General features: G+C 40.2%; 1 protein-coding gene across 1 annotated transcript; it reads right to left on the reverse strand.

Moving 5' to 3' along the window:
* Window positions 1–882: 882 nt before the first annotated feature.
* LOC139709612 (basic phospholipase A2 homolog LmutTX-like) lies at window positions 883–19395 on the reverse strand. Its single transcript, XM_071621571.1, has 4 exons — window positions 19214–19395; window positions 4309–4459; window positions 2911–3035; window positions 883–2168 (listed from the first exon to the last, which is right to left on the reverse strand). The coding sequence occupies exons 1-4, from the start codon at window positions 19272–19274 to the stop codon at window positions 1921–1923; spliced, it is 585 nt and encodes a 194-aa protein (XP_071477672.1). The 5' UTR covers window positions 19275–19395; the 3' UTR covers window positions 883–1920.
* Window positions 19396–20312: the final 917 nt, after the last annotated feature.

Consider the following 20312-nt stretch of genomic DNA (forward strand, 5'->3'; position numbering starts at 1 on the left):
GCGCGCCTGTGTGTGTGTGTGTGTGTGTGTGTGTGAGTGTGCGTATGTGTGAGTTAGTCTGTTTGTTTGTGACGACAACATATAATTGAATACACTTTTGCCTTAGATATCTGACAAATTAAAAGAACTTTCCGGCAAATGATATTCAATTCTTCAAGAAATGTTTCATTATGAAAAATTGCGGACATGCATTGCAAGGATTACGCAGGTCCAATAACAGAACAAACAGTGTACATAGCCTCGTGTTGAAAAAAAAAAAAGTTCAAATACCCAAGTATCTTCCGTACGTACAAAATAGGCATGAAAAAAGTACAAATCTCACATTGTGATGTACACGCATTTCACAGCGATTTTCGCCTACTACACAGGATGGAATGCATGTACGTACCTGTAATTGATTCAAATCCTATAATGAAATAGTAAAAAAAATAAAGATATCAATAATTTGTGTGATCAGAAGACCTGATCTTGTCTCCTCAACATGACTAAGAGCAGAGTAACCAACATTCACAATGTTTAGAGATGTAAATCAGAAATGTCCCGACGTGGGGGTGATCAGGGAGACTGACATATAATTTACAAACAGGAAGGTCTCTATAATCGGATTTCATTTCATGAAAGCTTGCTTTTCTTATTCCTGCGGAATAACAAACAAAAACAACAAAACACGGAAGCTATGCGACGGGGTATGCAGATACAAAGGCAAATACCTTAACATCCATCCCACATAGACCACTTTGGACCACTAGGAGTAGCAACGGGGAGGGGGGGGGGGGGGCGGAGGCAAATATTAAATTAGCCCTGTTATTGTGCGTGGTACTATCAAATTGTTTGAAGAGAGGGGAACGATACTCCCCCCCCCCCCCCCCCCCCCCCCCCATATCAAGTACTTTGCATCACCTAGCAAATGCATAGAGCAAAGCAGAAAAACACCAGTTTAAGAAAAAAAATCTAAAACATGTGCAAACTAGACATTCGTCATATTGTAATTTTTGTATTCTTTCATGCCGCCTGTACAGGTAAACTAAAAACCTACAAAATACAGAATTTACTCAGCTGTCTCGTGCGTCTGTATTGCGTAATTACATTATTTCAAGAACCTTGCCTCGTCATTGGTCTCAAAGCCCACTTTGGTCCAAATAACCTTTTTACCTCTTACATTTTACATGTTCATCTCTTACTTATGAACTGAGGGATTAAGTAAACCGAAATGATGATTGGAATTGACCATGGGATCATCGATCCTTTTTCTATGTTCATAACTTTCTGGACGTTTGACAGTTGTATACATTTGTACGAGGCAGGCCGACTCAGTGGTAGATATTCCCAATTTAGCTGCTTTTGATAGTGAAGACTTGTTATTCACTCACGTGCCTAATATGTGACTGCCCAGCTCAAAACCCACAAAAAATTGGCAGATTAGCATTCTCTGCAATAGACCAAAAGAAATAAATCATTTGGGTTGACCAACTCATTTTTTTTTTTATGTTGGTTTTACCAGTAAGTGTTCTTTTTTCTGTACCTACTATCAAAATTTGGCAACTTGAAAATGTTGAAATAGGGCTATGGCTGTATTGACTATTTTAGGACCATTTTTATTTTCAGAGAGGCGCTGTTTCTGGGAAGTAACATGAGTCTATTATTGGTACTTCTGCACAGTACACCTTAGTGATCGTAATCTTTAAATCCTCTTTTTTCCTTTTTCTATGAAACATCCTAACTCTTCCACAGATCAGATTGGTCCAATTTCAACAAATAATAAATGATTTTTAAGCTTGGGTCTTACTCTCTATGTCTTACTCTGATTATGTAGAAAATAAGAAACTCGTTTTGGCTTAATTTTCTGGGTTTTGAGCTAGGCGGTCACATACACAAATATTATAGTACGAATGTTCGTACAAGGTTTCGGTGATAACTGAACTATATTTGCTGGTATATCCCTGTGCCGTCATCGATTCGGTACGAGGCTGCCTCATCACCGGACACAACGGAGATCGGCGAGTTCGATTCGACGATGTCGTTGATGACCAGTCCCCCTCTCTGGACGTCGCAGAAGCTTTTCTCGAAGTTGGCGAAGGCCTTGTTGTAGCTGTCGACGTTTATCAGTAGACATTTGGCAAGTTGTTTGTCGCACTCGCAGAGCTCCCGGCCGCAGCCTATGTTATCAGCTGAGGGAGAAATGCGAAGATTAGAAAAAAAAAAAAACACTAATTACAATAACAATGGTAATTATGTTTTGATAGTATATTAAACATTAACGATAATTATGATGATAATGATAACAATAATAATATTGACAGTAACAATAATGATGATTTGGAAGGATGGCACCGAAAAGGGAAGTTGTAATCTACTTCATTATTAACAAGCTAATTACACAGTTTGTTTACTAATTTAGAGCGACAAGGAAAACCAGTCACATACCACTATGCCGATTAGTTTGTGACATGTGAAAAAAGGCCAATAGTATCCATTTCGGAATAGAACATAATAAACGTCTTTATATGGTCTATCTTTTTCCCGTGGTGATGGTTAAAAATTATCCCCCCCCCCCCTTCCCTTTCCAAACACCTGGAATACTGGAACATTAAATTGTGGAAAGACAATAAAGCGAATTATTTTCATCATAATATGAAAGAGAAATCGAACGAAGATCAGCCTCGTCACCACGAGACATACGACCTAACTGAAATAACATGATATCGCTCTTTTGGCGAAACATTGTCAGACTCCAGAAATTCCTCATTCCGAAACTTTACGTGTTTTATTCGTTCGATTTCAATGGAAATCGAATTAGAAAGGTGAATCAACTTTTCAGGGGCCTATCAATATGAAGTGCCAACTTTACAGAGAGGTCAACTTCGATGTCGTGTTGTCTGATTCTTTGTAGATTCGAAAGGAGCGACTCACTGCAGGAGACCGCTTTGACGTTTCGCTGGCCACAGTCGCGCTTTGTGTAGCCGTAGTTCAGGAAATACACGCCGCAGTCTTCACTTTGGAGACGCCCGTAGCAGTTATCGTGTTCCATGCAGCATCTGCAAAAGACAGCACCATCGAACTTTTTGTACCGTATTGAATAAATATCCCGTGCAATCACAAATATCCCGTGCATATGCAATGTACATAATTTCTTTGTTCATTTTGATGGAGGTGAAAATAAAGTTGAATCTTGAATCTTGAATCTAAATAAGATGAACACATAATCATTGCCTTCAGGTGCTCAAAAAAAAAAAATAACGTACGTGTTCCATGTTTTCATGTTATACCTACTGTTCTCTTTTCGTTTAATGAATCATTGTTGAGTGCATACTGCTTGCATACATTCAAGATGAAAGTTCTGTATGTAAAACCATAAAAATCAAATAAAGATTTTTGAAAAACAAAGTGTTTCGCGTGTGCTTAATGATACAGTGTTCGGATAAATCTCACTCCTGAATTATAAAAGGGGTAACTGTGGTAAACGAAATTTCTTTGCGAAAGGGGAACGTGAATTTGATGAAACAAAAGATCACATAATATCCAAATGTTGGAGATGAAATGTATTCACAGCTATTTGTTGGTCAATACAGATGAAATAAGACAACCTGAACTTCAACATAAGAGCTAGTTCCCGTTTGCAGAGATAATTCACAATATTATGAATGGTCAATACATTCATCTTTCTCTCTCACTCGTTTCCTCACTCTTTATTTTTATTTTTTTCTCTTTCTTAACGTGACCCTTATTCCATAGCCCAAGTCTGGAGCATTATGCCACATAGCTGTTAAAGGGACATTTCAGACGATTTTCATAATTTCACATCATGTAGAACATAAATCGACAACTCCATGTATAGATTTGTGGAATTCATTGTGGTTCTTGAGCAGAGAAACAATACTTTGAAAAACCTTAAACAAATTACACTGAACAAGGATGATGACATAGGAGGTTCACATATTTCAGAGATAAAGCAGTGTAATTTCATTACAATATCGCTTGCTTGCGAGTTCACCTGTGTATAATCTATGCATGCCTTCTTCTTTTGTTCTGCTTCCATGAGCCCCAACTCATGCATTCTATGGTGACTCTGCGATGTCGTCATCCTTGTTCATTGCAGTTTGTTCTAAATTTTGAAAATACAGTGTATTCTTATTCTTCATCCCAATTATCACAAATCCTGAAACTCTGTCCTAAGTGTAACTAATTTATAGTTGTTCAATTGTAAAAATCTGAAAATCATCCGGAGGTCTACTTTAAACTTTGAGACATTGACGAAGAAATGGGTAAGCTTTATACCATCATATTATATAATGAATGCAGCCGACCCACCTGTCGATTCCATCGACCGGTCTTCCGCTACCCCCAAACCCGCACCAGCAGCCGTAGCCGTTGTACAAGAGACCACTTCGTCCAGTGAAGCAGTTAATCAGCGTGTTCAACTCCCACAGTGATCTCCGTTCCCTGAAAGCGGCTGCCTGAACTATAATGAACAAAAGCACAAACACGGAGAGCTGCGTTACTGAATGGTACAACTGTAAGTGGCGATGCAACTGAAGTTCAAGTTCCAGTAATGGTTTATTTCATGTGAAAAAGAACAATTCATTACTATTTAGCAATCACATTTTCAAAGCGATCAATCACCCCAATCCCAAGAAACAGACAACAAATTCTGTTATTAGTCATGGAAGGCGGAAGTTCGACCACTTTCGAGGAATCACATAAAAACATATTCAATGGAAATTTAGGGGGGGGGGATGTGAACGCTGTTATGAGGAATCTGAAGAGCGGTCACTAAAGTAATTGATAAATGACATGTTTGACGAATTGCCACAAAAAAAATACAAATCATAAAGTTTGATACAAAATGTATTCTATGAATGACTAGAAACAAAGCGTACTTTACAATGATGACAAAAATTAATATACATGTACACAAGTATAAAAATATTATACACATACAATGTACATAATGGTCTGTCTCTCCATATGTACATAGAATATCGTGACATATACATATGTGTGTGTGCGTGTGTGTGTGTGTGTGTGTGCGTGTGTGTGTTATATTTATATAAATGCATACTTTATGCATGCATATAGACACTGCACGCTTACCCAAACAATCAAGACTTTTGGCAACAGGCAGGAAAACTATGGATAGGGAGAGCATGGCAACCAAACATCGTCATGTAAAACATGTGTCGATCATGTGATACGACAGCTAACCAAACTTTGATGTCTCATCTGGAGAGCCACACTGTCAACATTTGGCGACATGAGGCAAGATCGGAGATTCCTCTATGAGATAATAATATAAAAACCCCTATTAGTGGATCCGGCTCTTGAGTATAGGACGCTAACCCTTAACTTTCTCAATGCTATCAGTTGGCAGCTTGTTGATGTTTTTTGTGCAAATAAAGTCAGTGGCCAATCGGCTGACGGTCCAAAATGAGTTAACCGAGTAGATGAACTGTTTCACATATGGGCTTCTGCCAAAGTAACCAAGAAACTTGGCGGATGGGATTCCCATTATCGCTGTGTTGTTTCTTGCTGTCCTTTGTAATATGGAGAGTCACCTCCGCACACGAGGGGATAATTATAAGAATGATTGTGTTCGAAATCGATTCTTCCTCGTTGTAACTGATCCAGATTTGTTCTTATCTCCGTAACAAAAGCAGCGTGCTGAAGAAGATGAACGGATGTAGATTTTTCAGGTCATGAATATAGACGGAAATATGCATTCAACCCTGCACCACATTTGGTATAAAGAGAGTCTTGCTCTTTTCAATACTCAAGCTAGAAATCATGAGAAATGTCTCATGTGTTGGGTTACAAAAAAGAAAAAAAAAATGTATGTTACCTTGGTGCCCGGTGATCGGTTTTCATTGTGATTGTAGGCAGTTAGTCGCTACATCTCATTCCCTCATCTAGGTTTTCTTGTTTTAGTGGGAGTTGGGATCATTTCGGCAAAATATCATCCCGCTCCTCATGGTCCGTGTCTCTATTTTTTTATGATCTGCTGTCAATAATGTGCTTGGTATATTATGTTTCTACCAATCATTGCGTACCTCGAGTGCCTAACATTGGATGATGTGCACGAATGACGTATCACTGTTGCGTCGTTACTATTATTATTGTTGTTATCATTTCTGTTGTTACTGTTATTGTGGTAATGACAATGACATTAATGATATAGATTAAACAATAATCACAAGTATTATCACTTAATTTTCTTGGATTTCTCTCTTTCTTTATTATTTATCATGTTATCTTCAATATTCAAATCAATAACCGTTGCGTCTAGATTTTTTTTTTTCAACTAATTTACAAACTATCGTGACGTCGTTCATCGACGTAAATATAACCACCGATTATTCAGTGTGTTTTAGTAACAGCCATGATAGAAATTATTGGCAAATCACACTTGGTAAGTAAGTATGTAAAATTAAATTCGTTTCATTAGCACAAAATCAGAAAATCAATTAAAATCATTGCTCTATCTAGGGAAGAAATATTAATTTTTATGGTGTAATATGCTGCCAGCTCAAGGTATAAAATTTTGTAATGATATATACGACTGAAAAAAAAAGATGAAAGGGGGAGGATATTCCAAGTTATGAAAAAGAATTGTATCGTACCGTATATGACATATTGACAGAGACAACCTGTCTCGTGATCAGGCGGTCGTAGGGTCGAAGCCTGAGTATGTATGCATGCCCATGACGGTTACTACTATACTAGACACTGATAAATTCGGTGCTTATCTGCGTCAATGTATGACATTTTGTCAATCAGATGCTTTAATAAAAACAACAACCAATTATGATAAAGCGCTACAGTGCAAAACTACAGAAATCTGGTCACTGGGGATTGACGGGTTCAAAGGAATCATGTTACATTTTGTGAAGCTTTTTTCCCCTCTCTGAAAATATCTACAAGACGAGATATCACCGCTCGCCATCTCGCCTTCTCGGACCAAAGACGTCGAGGGGGCGAGATATTCTTGCCTTCTCCGACCCGAGAAGACCTGAGGTTAACAAAAACTATAGCTGTTTTTTTCCATAAACAGCTATACTTTTTGTTAACCTCAGGGTTCATCATCCACCCACCAATCATTCAAACACTGAATTCATTATTACGTAAAGAAGTAGCCATTACAATCTTTGCTCAGCTGCATGCAGCACCAACTCTATGAAGCACATTCTCTACCATCCTCTGTTCCATTTCCCTTGTTCAGTGTGTAGGTATTCTCTCATTCTCTCTTTTTTTCTTTCTTTCCTTCCATACTTTTCATCTATTCTGGCAAGTTGTGTCATGTTGTTGTGTTTCTTCTGTTTTGTCCCGTCCTGTCGTATATTATATTCGTCACAAGTGTTTGTAAATAAGTAATTCATAGGTTTTATGAGTGGTTCACAATCTACAAGCTTTGCTTTTTAGTGGGCCTCTCTATTCTTTCTTCCTTTTTTTTTTCAACTGAATCATGACTTTGTATTATTTTTTTTGCCAGTATGCGCTCCTATGTTTATTGATACCATTTATCAATTAAGACAAATTTTCTCTTTTATGATGTAAAACTTGATCTATCTTGTGTTATGTTTTTGTTGAAAAAAGAAAAAAGAAGAAGAATGAAAATAAATGAATTGAATTGAATTGAAGTTGAGAGGACATCTGAGATCTCACCTTCTTGCCTTCTTGGACTCGAGAAGCCGAAAAGATGAGTTCTTATCTCTCACCTCCTTGCCTTCTCGGACTCCAGACGTCAAGAAGATGAGCTCTTATCTCTCGTATTCTGGCCTTCTCGGATTCAAGAAGTCGAGAATATGAGATCTAATCTCTCGCCTTCTTGGACTCAAGAATCGAGGAAGATGAGATCTTATTTCTCGCCTTCTCGGACTCTAAAAGTTGCGAAGATGAGTTCTCATCACTTCCTTCCTTGGACTCAAGAGGTCGATAAGATGAGATCTTATCTCTTGCTTCTCAACTCAAGAAGTGGATTTCTTATCTCTAGCCTTCTGGCCTGTTCAATGCTACGTTACAGGCTTTGAGTGCAAGTGATGAGTAATCCGGTTTCAGCTGAATCGATGTGAGTAAACGAGTATTAGATTTTATCTCTCGCCTTCTTGGACTAAAGCAGTCGAGAAAGATGAGATCTTATCTCTCGCCTTCTCGGACTCTAGAGGTTGCTAAAATGAGTCCTCATCTCTTGCCTTCTTGGACTCAAGAAGTCGATGAGATGATTTCTTATCTCTAGCCTTTTGACCTTCTCAGACTCAACAAGTCGAGGAGATGAGATCTTATCTCTTGCGTTCTCGGACTCTAGAAGATGCAAAGTTAAGTTCTCATCTCTTGCCTTCTTGGACTCAACAAGTCGAGATGAGATCTTATGTCTCGTCTTCTCGGACTCAAGAAGACAAGAAGATAAGCGTTTATCTCTCGTCCTTCTCATACTCTAGAAGTTGCGAAGATAAGTTCTTTTCTCTTGCCTTCTTAGACTCAAGAAGTCGAGAAGATAAGATCTTATCTCTCGCCTTCTCGGACTCAAGAAGTCGAGAAGATGAGTTTTTGTCTCTCGCCTACTCGCCTATATCATGGTTTAGCTTCTCGGACTCAAGAAGTCAAGAAATTGAGTTCTTATCTCTCGCCTTCTCAGACGCGAGAAGTCACGAAGATGAGTTCTTATCTCCCGCCTTCTTGGACTCAAGGAGTCGAGAAGATGAGTTCTCATCTCTCGCCTTCTTGTTTTCTTGGACTGAAGAAGTTGAGTAGATGAGTTCTTATCTCTCGCCTTCTTGTCTTCTTAGACTCAGGAAGTCGAGAAAATAAGTTCGTATATCTCGCTTTCTTGCCTTATCGGACTCTAGAAGTTGAGAAGATGAGTTTTTATCTCTCGCCTACTCGCCTAGCTTCTCGGACTCAAGAAGTCAAGAAGATGAGTTCTTATCTCTCGCCTTCTTGGACTCAAGGAGTCGAGAAGATGAGTTCTTATCTCTCGCCTTCTTGCCTTCTTGGACTGACGAAGTTAAGTAGATGAGTTCTTATCTCTCGCCTTCTTGTCTTCTTAGACTCAGGAAGTCGAGAAGATAAGTTCATATCTCTCGCTTTCTTGCCTTATCGGACTCTAGAAGTTGAGAAGATGAGTTTTTATCTCTCGCCTACTCGCCTAGCTTCTCGGACTCAAGAAGTCAAGAAGATGAGTTCTTATCTCTCGCCTTCTTGGACTCAAGGAGTCGAGAAGATGAGTTCTTATCTCTCGCCTTCTTGCCTTCTTGGACTGACGAAGTTAAGTAGATGAGTTCTTATCTCTCGCCTTCTTGTCTTCTTAGACTCAGGAAGTCGAGAAGATAAGTTCATATCTCTCGCTTTCTTGCCTTATCGGACTCTAGAAGTTGAGAAGATGAGTTTTTATCTCTCGCCTACTCGCCTAGCTTCTCGGACTCAAGAAGTCAAGAAGATGAGTTCTTATCTCTCTCCTTCTTGGACTCAAGGAGTCGAGAAGATGAGTTCTTATCTCTCGCCTTCTTGCCTTCTTGGACTGAAGAAGTTGAGTAGATGAGTTCTTATCTCTCGCCTTCTTGTCTTCTTACACTCAGGAAGTCGAGAAGATAAGTTCATATCTCTCGCCTTCTCAGACGCGAGAAGTCACGAAGATGAGTTCTTTTCTCTCGCCTTCTCGGACTCAAGAAGTCAAGAAGATGAGTTCTTATCTCTCACCTTCTCAGACGCGAGAAGTCACGAAGATGAGTTCATATCTCTCGCCTTCTCGGACTCAAGAAGTCGAGAACATGAGTTCTTATCTCTCGCCTTCTCAGACGCGAGAAGTCACGAAGATGACTTCTTATCTCTCGCCTTCTTGGACTCAATGAGACGAGAAGATGAGTTCTTATCTCTCGCCTTCTTGCCTTCGTGGACTAAAGAAGTTAAGTAGATGAGTTCTTATCTCTCGTCTTCTTGTCTTCTTAGACTCAGGAAGTCGAGAAGATAAGTTCGTATCTCTCGCTTTCTTGCCTTATCGGACTCTAGAAGTTGAGAAGATGAGTTCTTATCTCTCGCCTCTCGGACCCAAGAATTCGAGAGGACGAGATCTCAGATCTCTCTTTCGGTGACTTCTCGCATGAGGTCGCGAAGGCGAGATCTCTTATTAGTCTCGTTCCATCACTTTCTCGGACGCGAGAATGACATCAAGACGACTTCTTCTTCTTCTTCTCGAGTCACTACACAAGTCCTGTCCAGTGCAGAGCGCAGGATCTGGCCTTGGTGTTGAAAGTCTCCAGATCATTGACAGTGCATGGCTCTGGTAGGAGGGGGCAGACCAAAAGATGTTGCATTGTCTGGTCCTGCCCGCAGTTGCAAGTAGTTTCTCCATCCCTATTGTAGCCCCATTTCTGCATGAGGACTTTGCATCGTCCTGTTCCTGTCCGTAGGCGATTCAGGCATGACCAGGTGGGCCATGCCTCACTTGAACCCGGAGGGAGTGATTCACTTGGTCCATAGGAGAGCTTATGTGTCACAGACTGGAGGTGGTTGGACCATAGGGGAATCCTTCGACCGTGGGCGGTGCCATCGAGGGATTCGGTTGAATGGAGAAAACTGCGTCTGGATTTGAGTCTCTTTTTAGCAGGTTCACGATTGTAGAGTGGGTGGCGAGGGTTAATTTCTTGCTTGCATGGTTTTCTCCATCTGTGCTGAGACCTCTCGCCTGATGTGTGGTGGGGCAATACCACACAGAAAGTAAAAGTCATCTACTCTTGTTGGTCGCAGACATCCAGAGATAGCTCTGCAAGCTGCATTCAGGACTGGGTCGATCTTTGCAGCATGGGATGACCTACACCAGACAGGGGCTGCATATACTCGGCAGTGGGGAAGCATAGAGCAAGAGCTGTGGTGCGGATAGTTTTGGCATCTGTTCCCCATCTTGTATTAGCAAGCTTCTTCAATATGCTGTTCCTTGGTCCAGCTTTTGCCTTTGTCTTGGCAATGTGCTCCTTGTAAGTAAGGAAACGATCCAGTGTGACGCATAGATAGATCGGCATATTGGTGTGTTTAAGCCATTTTCCATACCATCTGACCCTCAGTTGTCGGTTAGCATCTCTGTTCTTAAGGTGGAAGACGCTAAGTTGAGTCTTCTCAGGATTTGCACGTAGGTGATTTGTGGCATAGTAAGGAGTTAGACCTGCCAGAGCATCACTGAGTGCTTTTTCCACCTCTTCAAAGGATTGCTTCTGTGAGGCAATGCAGAGATCATCAGCATACAGGTAGCTCCTTGTACTTGGATGGGTTGGTTGGTCATTCGTGTAGATGTTGAAAAGAAGCGGGGCAAGGACGCTTCCTTGCGGGAGACCGTTTTTCTGTCTCCGCCATCTGCTGCGGGTACCATTCAGATTCACGTAGAACCGCCGGTTTGAAAGCAGGTTCTTGATCAATTGTGTCAGCGTGACATCCTTGGTCATCTCAAAGGCTTTCCTTGTAAGAATCCTATGGTTCACTGTATCGTAGACCGCAGAGAGGTCAACAAAAACTGCTCCAGTTATCAGCCCTTCCTCAAACCCATCTTCGATGTACTGTGTGAGATTCAACAGTTGGCCAGTACTGGACTTTCCTGGCCTGAAGCCTGCCTGCTCGGGAATGAGGAGCTCATCTACAAAGGGGGCGATACGGTTGAGTAAGAGCCTTTCAAAGAGCTTGTATGTGTGGCAGAGCAGGGAGATAGGTCTGTAACTCTGTTCATTACTCTGTTTGTATATAGTTGTTTTATGTATAACTGTTTGTTCGTCTGTCTCTTAGTGGGCTGCCAAACTTTTTTGTGACGAACTTTTTGTGCGGATTTTTTGCTGTTTTCAATTCAATTTTTACATCGGACTTCTAATAAACGAGGGGCCCACACTCTACAAGCTCTGTCTTTTTAGTGGGTCCCTTCGTTTTTTTCACACAGTGCATATATTGAAAACTATTTCACTTTCGTTATCTTAGCAACTATTGCAATGTATCGCTACTGTTAGTTTTTTTTTTTTTGCTATTATTGTTGTTTTCTCTGTACAATTGTATGCATTGATTTTGTCACTTAAGAAAGTGAGATTTATGTTTGTGTTATATATTGTGGAAAAAACGAATAAATATGAACTTGAACTTGAACTTGAACTTGAACTCTTTGGGCTGGCTGGGTCTTTGCCTGGTTTGAGTAAGGCGACCACTCTGGATTTCCTCCATAGCTTTGGCAAGGTGTTGTCACTCAGACATCTGTTCAGCATGTCAAGCAGCCACTGGAGTGCAACAGGTCCAAGATGTTTGATCTGCTCACAGAGGATATCATCTAATCCAGCTGCCTTATTACTCTTCATTGCTTTGGTAGCACCACACAGATCATTCATGGTGAAAGGGCTTGTGAAGTTAGATGGCGAAGTTAGAAGTTAGACGACGTGATCTCACAACTCAACTGCACATCTCTTCGACCTGTTATCGACACAAGATGATATCATTCCCCTGTCTTCTGAGCGAGGTAAGTCCCGTGCTGTTTCATCACGCTAGAAAAATGAAAATAATATGTTGAATTCTCATTTTCTTCACATCGGTTGCCTTATTGTTGTATAGTCTTCTGCACTAGCGATGGAGGAACATGAATTCATATTCTAAACTTTAATCATTCAACCTTCTGGAAAGGTTTGTATGCCTTTCGTCATATGAAGCTGTCTGCAGCTCATGCATAAGCTCTTCATATTTTCCGTTTATGTAACTCCATCTTCAAAAGCCATTACATTGATTGTTTGTACTATTTCAAACTGTACTGCACTTACATGACTGCGCCTGTATGAAATCAAATTATCAGTGTTGATTTCTTATTCCCGCAAAACGAGAGGTTTTGTTAATGCAGGAGTTTATTTGTAGTTTTTGTTTTGTTTTTGTTTTTTTGTTTTTGTTTGTTTGTTTGTTTGTTTTTGCCTTCTAGCAATATCATTCGAGTGTTATGTCTTTATTTGACCTTATTTTCAGAGTAGATCCGTTGTGGTGGAAGATATTGGAGATTATACCTTTTGGTGGCGATCTGCGTACAGTATATCATGATCCGGAAGCACAATATATAATTGCACTGCGATGCCTGAACATAGTTCTACGGCGGTAGTGACTGCATAATAATGGTCTTGACGGAGATTTGCGTTTTTCGAGTGCATAGTTTTCAGACACCTTAGCACTTATTCAAAAGCTTCCTTGCCCAAGACAAACATGTGAAGACAGCCTATGCCTTTAGTAAAAAGTCTCTGCGGTATGACCTTTTATAATCATTTCTGTGACTGTGTGACACAAAGGTGGATGTATTTTGGTTGTAATCACGCAGAAGATACGTGACAAAATAACTTGCGGAACCTGCAGGTCGTCAGGACACGGTTGGTTCGGTACCGACCAAAGCGAGCTATAGACTGGTGTTACGGCTATTGCGTCTTGGTATTAATATTATTGGACTTCACGGTCGACATTCTAAAGAGCGAGTCCGGGTTTCCGGGGGCACCCATGGCCAAATCCGTCGGAGGTTATTCGTAACAATTGATTATCTCAGCCATGGCAGCGTCTGTAAACATGGCAACTGTAAAACAATCAACATTTGGAAGGTTCAATTGTAAAGTATGTTCGTGCCTCATATATATTTCTCTCACAATCTCTCAATACATACATACAGACACAATTGTGTTCCATTGATATGCTTGCTTTAACATGTCAACATTAGCTGCTATTATTATTCATTTCTTCTTTCCATCATAAATATCATTGCTCATTGTAAAAATTCATCGAGCAATTTCAAACGCTGGTCTTAATGAGTTCCATTGACGTATGTGCATTCCCAGCATTATTCAGTCTTTTAGTCTATAAATGTATCACATCAAGTTCAAGTTCAAGTTTATTTAAGGACGTTCCTCAGTTGAGTTTGTGCGCATCCTAGCTGCAAAGGTTTCAGTGATGTAACAAAGAGCGTAGAAGCGCACGCACGAGTGATGAGCTGAGCAAGCTGAGCTGAGCAGCTGCTACTGGGGGGTTCATCAACGTTTGTCAGCGCTGACAACTTGAATCACCATAACAGTCAGTGACCAGCGTATCTCAGCCAATCAAAACCAAGGATTTTGCTGAAATTGTCAGTGCTGACAGTTGTCAACGCTGACAAACGTTGATGAAACACCCCCTGTAGTAGTTCGAGCTAGAGTGTGGCACCCACGAATAGCCGACAGCTCCCCACCGCGGCCGCGCTGGGCGGCCTCGCTCGGCTTGCGTGCCAACTGTACGCGTTACAATCTGTACGTACTACGCAAAGTTCCGAGCCGCATATACATGGTCATGGTAGCATAACACTGATCGACGAAATCGGGAAACTTGGAAGTGGAACTGAGCTGTTTCCATTTTCAATCCACAGATCTGTTTTGTGACATGCAGTTCATTATCAGTTCATTAACATGGTCAAATCGAGTGCTAAGGTACCTAGGGCCTATAGGCCCTAGTCGGGGACTACTAGTCTACTAGACTAGGTGTTAAAAAACAACAACAACAAACAAACATATGACACAACCTCATCTTTAGGTCTAACAACTAAAACAATCTGAATATCTCTGTTAAAATCTAAATGAGATCTAAACTTGTCATTACTAATACAAAATATTGTTTGTTTATGTGTGCTTGTTTGTTTGTTTGTTTGTTTGTTTTTGTGTTTTTTTTTTCGTTACAAAATGCAAGGTCACGAAAGTATTACCAAATATGTATTTATCACTTAAATCATTCAGATATTAATGTTTCATTACCAAATCTGGTGCAACAAAAGGAGAATCAAAGAATTTTTTTCGGGGGGGGGGGGGGGTGTTCTCAAGGTACATATCCATAGTTCACAACACGCACTTTACCAACCACTGCAACAACCAACACGATGTAATCTACAATCAACGTCATTACATTAAGATTTGTTTTCCTTTTGAGGACCGTCAGACTAACGCCAAAACTCCCATTTCCTTACATTCATTCTTCTTCCTCCATTATAGCTTTCTGCACATGGGTACAGCAAGTGGGTAAAACAAACAAACAAACAAACAAGCATGTTAATGTGGAGTTTTCCACGCTTGCGTCCTCATGATATCATTATGGCTGTGTAAGGGAAATAACAAAAACGCACATGGACCTTCCTTTCTGAATATTTTTCCACCATATCACTGCAATTGTGACACTTTTTTGTTTTTTGTTTTTGAAAAAAAAAATAAAAAAAATGGGGCTTTGAGTGAATCGCATGAGATTCATATTCCTAGCAGGGTATATCCCTGCATTGGTTCCTGACTAGATTTGGGGGTCTTACGATGATTTCTGTCGCAAGGAGGCTCTGCTAGCACAAAAGCGAGCACATGAATCCCCCATTTTTACAATTGTTCTGCATTAAGAAAGCCTTCTTCTACAATTTGATAAAGTTTCGTAAAAATGGCATGGGTTTTGAATGTACAGCATGACATTCATGAATCCCACCTACTCAGGGCACCCATGCTAGGTTTATAACCAGATTTGGGGGTCCTATAGGATGATTTGTATCATATGGGGTGCTCCCAGCACAAAAGCTAGCACATGAACCCCCACTTTTGATTGTTTTTCTGGAATAAGTAAGCCTTAATTCTTCTACAATCTGGTCATGTTTCGTGAAAATGACATGGGTTTTGGAAGTACAGTGTGACATTTATGAACGCATCCTGCCAGGCATCCTTGCATAGGTTCCTGACCAGATTTTGGGAACTTACGATGATATATATGTCGCGTGGGGGCGCTGCTAGCACAAAAACGAGCACATGAACCCCCCCCCCCCTCCTTTTGATTGTTTTTTCTGGAATAAGTAAGCCTCTTTCTACAATTTGGTCAAGTTTCGTGCATTTAGAATAATGAATGGTTTGGGACCCCAAAAGAAGCAGAGCTTGTAAAAAAGGGGTCCCGGATAAGCATATAAAACAAAACATACTAAAGTTGTAAACATATTAACAACAGTGTAATAGTAACATATTTACATAGGACAGATGCAACACAAGCACACACACACACACACGCGCGCGCGCACACACACACACACATTCAATCACACAAACACGTGTCACAAAAACGCTCATGCACATACATGTACTGTAGTTCACATGAAATTGCAGAAAGATACTTGTCTTTATATTTTACTATATACTTTTAATTCAGCTTCCCTGATCAATTCTTGTTTTACAAATTTCCCGCAAGATAAATGCGACATGTACGTTTAAAGTTGGATATTGTTGAGGCTGACCTAATTCTCAATGGCAAATTATTCCATTCTCTAATACAAACATATACAAATGAATTTTGGGCAGTTTGAGTTCTTACAAAGGGTTGATGAATGAGATTACTTTTACGCGTATTATAAGCATGAACGGTAGAATTTAACACAAACGCATCCTTCATTAAAGATTTCGGATCACCTTGTGTCTTAAACATAAAAATCAAGCAACTCAAGATAACTAATTTTTCAAATGGCAAAATATGAAGTTGAATAAACAATGGCAAACTTGGACTTCTATAGTTTGAATGTGTAATATACCTTACAGCTTTTTTCTGAAGAACAATCACCTTATCTATATGAGTCTTATAAGTATTTCCCCAAGCTACATTACACTACATTAAATGAGACATTATGGCATTGTACAGAGTAATTAAGGTTTCTTTTGGTAAATAGAGACGTAACTTGGATAAGATACCAACACTACGAGAAACTTTAGTACAGACCTGTTATAAAGAACATTGCTGCAGATGTGTTGAACCAGTGTTAGCGTGCTTTATTAGGTGCTAGAATAATAATATATAGGCCTATATAAACAAAGGCATACAAAAGTGTTTCATGAAAACGCCACACTTTTCAATTCACATGTACACATGTAGTACACTATATGTGAATTCTTTGTCAGTTTTAATACTCGTTTACCCACATCGATTCAGCTGAAACCGGTTTACTATCACTTGCACTCAAAGCCTGAAACGCAGCATTGAACAGGTGCATTTCGATGACGTCACTTTCACAAGCTTTTGGACATGCGACGAAATATCACCACTCTCTGTTGACTTTGTGCAATTTTTCTATTCATTTTACCTCTTACATCCTCATATTTAAATTATAAATTTACAGTACGGTATCTTTTAAACATGTCACATTTATACACATGACACTTTAACAGTTTCTGTCCATAAAATTAGGGGTACTAATATTCGCCCGTTTCAACTACTTTTGTATACACCGCTTTGTGTTTATGTCAATAACTTGATGTCAGTTATTCGCCAATCATAGAAACTGCCGTCTAACATTGTCAAGACATACTCTAGACCTAGATATTGAAGAACCATGCACTATCAAGGCGGACGCATACCCGTCGCCGTAGCGATATTTCTATCTTTTAATGATAAATAGGCAAGTTGGCTTCATGATGACATGAACTTCAGACTTTTCCTTTTCTGTTTCGAAGATATCAGTAGCGATACTAGTAATACCTTTAAAAAAATGAACAACAGTGTTGGGTTTAGTTTTGATCTTCTGTAATCGTATTTGAGAATGAATGATTTCTTAGGTTTTGTCGAACGCTGTATCTCTGCTGCGTAATTTTTTTTTTCCAGATTCGATTTGTACTGATGGGAGCTACTGGTCCTATTGTATTTCGATCCTTACCATTTTCAGGTATAGATTCTACTTATGTTAAATTGACCGTCATATTCTATGCTTGTCATTCAATTTTGTTTTGATTAATTAACTGAACTGATGTTGAATAAAGACATAAGACCTAATGCTGGGGATGTCGCAGCAACATGCACTTAAAATGGCGTTCTACGTCCTTCTTGTACAGTTGTAGAGTGCCACGACTGAAGTCTATGGAGGATTACAGGTATAATACATACTGTAATTTCAAGCGCTTTAGCACTAGGAGATAACTAGATGCCCCCCCCCCCCCTCTCTCTCTCTCTCTCTGTCTCTTATAGGAGGTAGTCACGTGAGCTTAAGTTATGGGCGTTGCAGCGAAATTTTATGGTGACCCTCGAATTCAAAACGTGTACTTTGAGCGCAAATATCACTCATATTTATTACCCGTCCTCCATACCAATTACGATACCTTGTACAAATAGTTGCACTGGCAATTGACGAGTTAGTTAGGGCTACTACATGTGTACCAATCTCACTCAATACTTAAACTCGCCTGAAACACAGTCCTGCACGATTGTACAGTGACTGAGGTGAGTGACTGAGTGTTCAATGCGAGAAGGATCCGCGTTGGCAGATGGTTAGTACACCTGTGTGTGTGTAGAAGTAACAAGAATTCAGCAAAGCGTTCGAAACCAACTCTGATAGAGGTCTAGTCGTTTATACTGTGGTATGACGGCACGCGTAATATTTTGTCAAACGTACTGTATTTGGGCACATCATTCGACAAGCACGAGGCGTGTGCCTTAATGCGTTACACACGAAGTTTTCTGTAGAGTCTAAATCCTTAATTTAAAAAAAAAACGTAAATCTCTGTAATATGCCGAGAGTATATGAGTATAACTCTACGAGGAGCAGCAACAAAAATATTGCACTTCCACTTCCGTCATTGCACCGATCTAACGTAAGGGTTTTTTAACAAGTAGATCTAGAGCTCGAGTAATACAGATATGTAGGCCTAGACAATCTAGTGTAATGTTACGGAAGCTAGCACCACTGCGTAGATGAGATGTGGGAACTGCTCGCAAGTCCTAGACTCCCATGACTCGATGAGGGGAATCACGCTGCATTCATGTTTCGTCTGTCAAATCATCTTCTACTTTTAGCTTTTGAAGGTCACTAGATACCAATTTGACATGTTTCTTTTCTTTCTAGGTGATTTGGCAAGCTATTAGTATTAAAACATGGAATATACAGAAACACATAAACCCTGTCAACACGCTCTTTGGCTTACAATTTCTTACTTGTGATCGCCCCCCCCCCCCCCCCCCGAGTATCTCCGCATGAATGCGTTGTCTCTGAATGTTAGAACTGTAGTAGTCCAGTCCACCGTACCCACGCGAAAAGAAACATTGCAAATCATGACTGATATAGTGATAAGTGTACATACCGCTTGAGAAACTACTGAGAGGAAATGCGGATGCAAGACAGTACGTACGGATAGGCTGTTCGAGTGTTAGGACTTGTATAGTAAGATGAAAGGTCAAAATTTGTTCTCACTTCTGAGCTTTCCTACCTCAATGATCGACTTACCATGATACAGGCATGTGGACGAAATTAGTAAGACAGTGATCAGGCGACCGAACGGCGTCATGCCTGACTTTTTTAGGTGTCAGCTAAAGTGAAAACCTGAGAATATGGGGACCCCTAAAAGATCGCAGCTTGCAAGGAAGATCACTCTCCTCCGCGGTGGTGTACTATCGTATTGGTGTGTGCGTGTGTCGTTTACGTGTGTGTATCGTGATGTTATGAATAAAGAAGGGGCCCGTAGTAAACTCATAGGAAGTATCGATTCTCTCTTTGCTCTTCGAGTTAGCTGAGCCCTAGCGGTACGCGGTATAGCCGGGTTGCATTGAAAAAAAGAAAAAAAAAGAACCAGTGCCAGTCGCAGGTAGGTAAGGAGAGTCGAGGGGAGTGTGACGTTCAGTCAGTCGCTCTGACTACGTACAATTGTACTAACGTTAGTAGCTGCCATATACCGGGCCCCGCGGGGGTTGCGGATGAGAAATCATGAATAACGCGGAACATGTGGCAAAGTCTAGCTCGCAGACCTATCTAACCGGTTTTTTTTTTCACATGATTATCTTCAGCAAGCCTGATTTGAACAGTGCATTATTACGAACACAGGAAAAAAAAAAAAAAAAAAAAAAACGTGTTTTACATTCTATACATATAGCCTATCTTCTGTTACGATGATCTAGACTATAGAAAATGTCCAGGCCAGGCTAGGTTTGATGGGTCAATTTATATTCTGCACAATAAGGATCCAAATGAACACGACTGTCTGCATCGCCAGTAGTGAGTACTAGTAGTGGACTCGCACGAGACTATAGGCCTACATTGTGGGTGCGTCCTTATTGTAAGTGTGTGATTGGCTAAATTAAAAGGGCGTGACTTCAGTAGTAGTACTTGATTGGCTCTTCAAGTGCATTTTCCCCACAGAATGCTTTAAATATCCGCTCAGTGACAGTGGACGAACTACATTATACACTCAGTAAATAGGCCTACGCAGGATACACGAGGATTTGGTTTACTATATAGGTCCTATACAGTACCAGCCAGGGCGATGGATGAATTCTTCAATGAAATGTCAAGTAACAGGAATCTTCCCTGTTCAAAGCTCCATAATGAC

Source organism: Diadema antillarum, unplaced genomic scaffold, assembly GCF_040938485.1.
Source record: "Diadema antillarum isolate AM-2024a unplaced genomic scaffold, OU_Dant_1.0 seq00001454_RagTag, whole genome shotgun sequence".
Lineage (NCBI taxonomy): Eukaryota > Metazoa > Echinodermata > Echinoidea > Diadematoida > Diadematidae > Diadema > Diadema antillarum.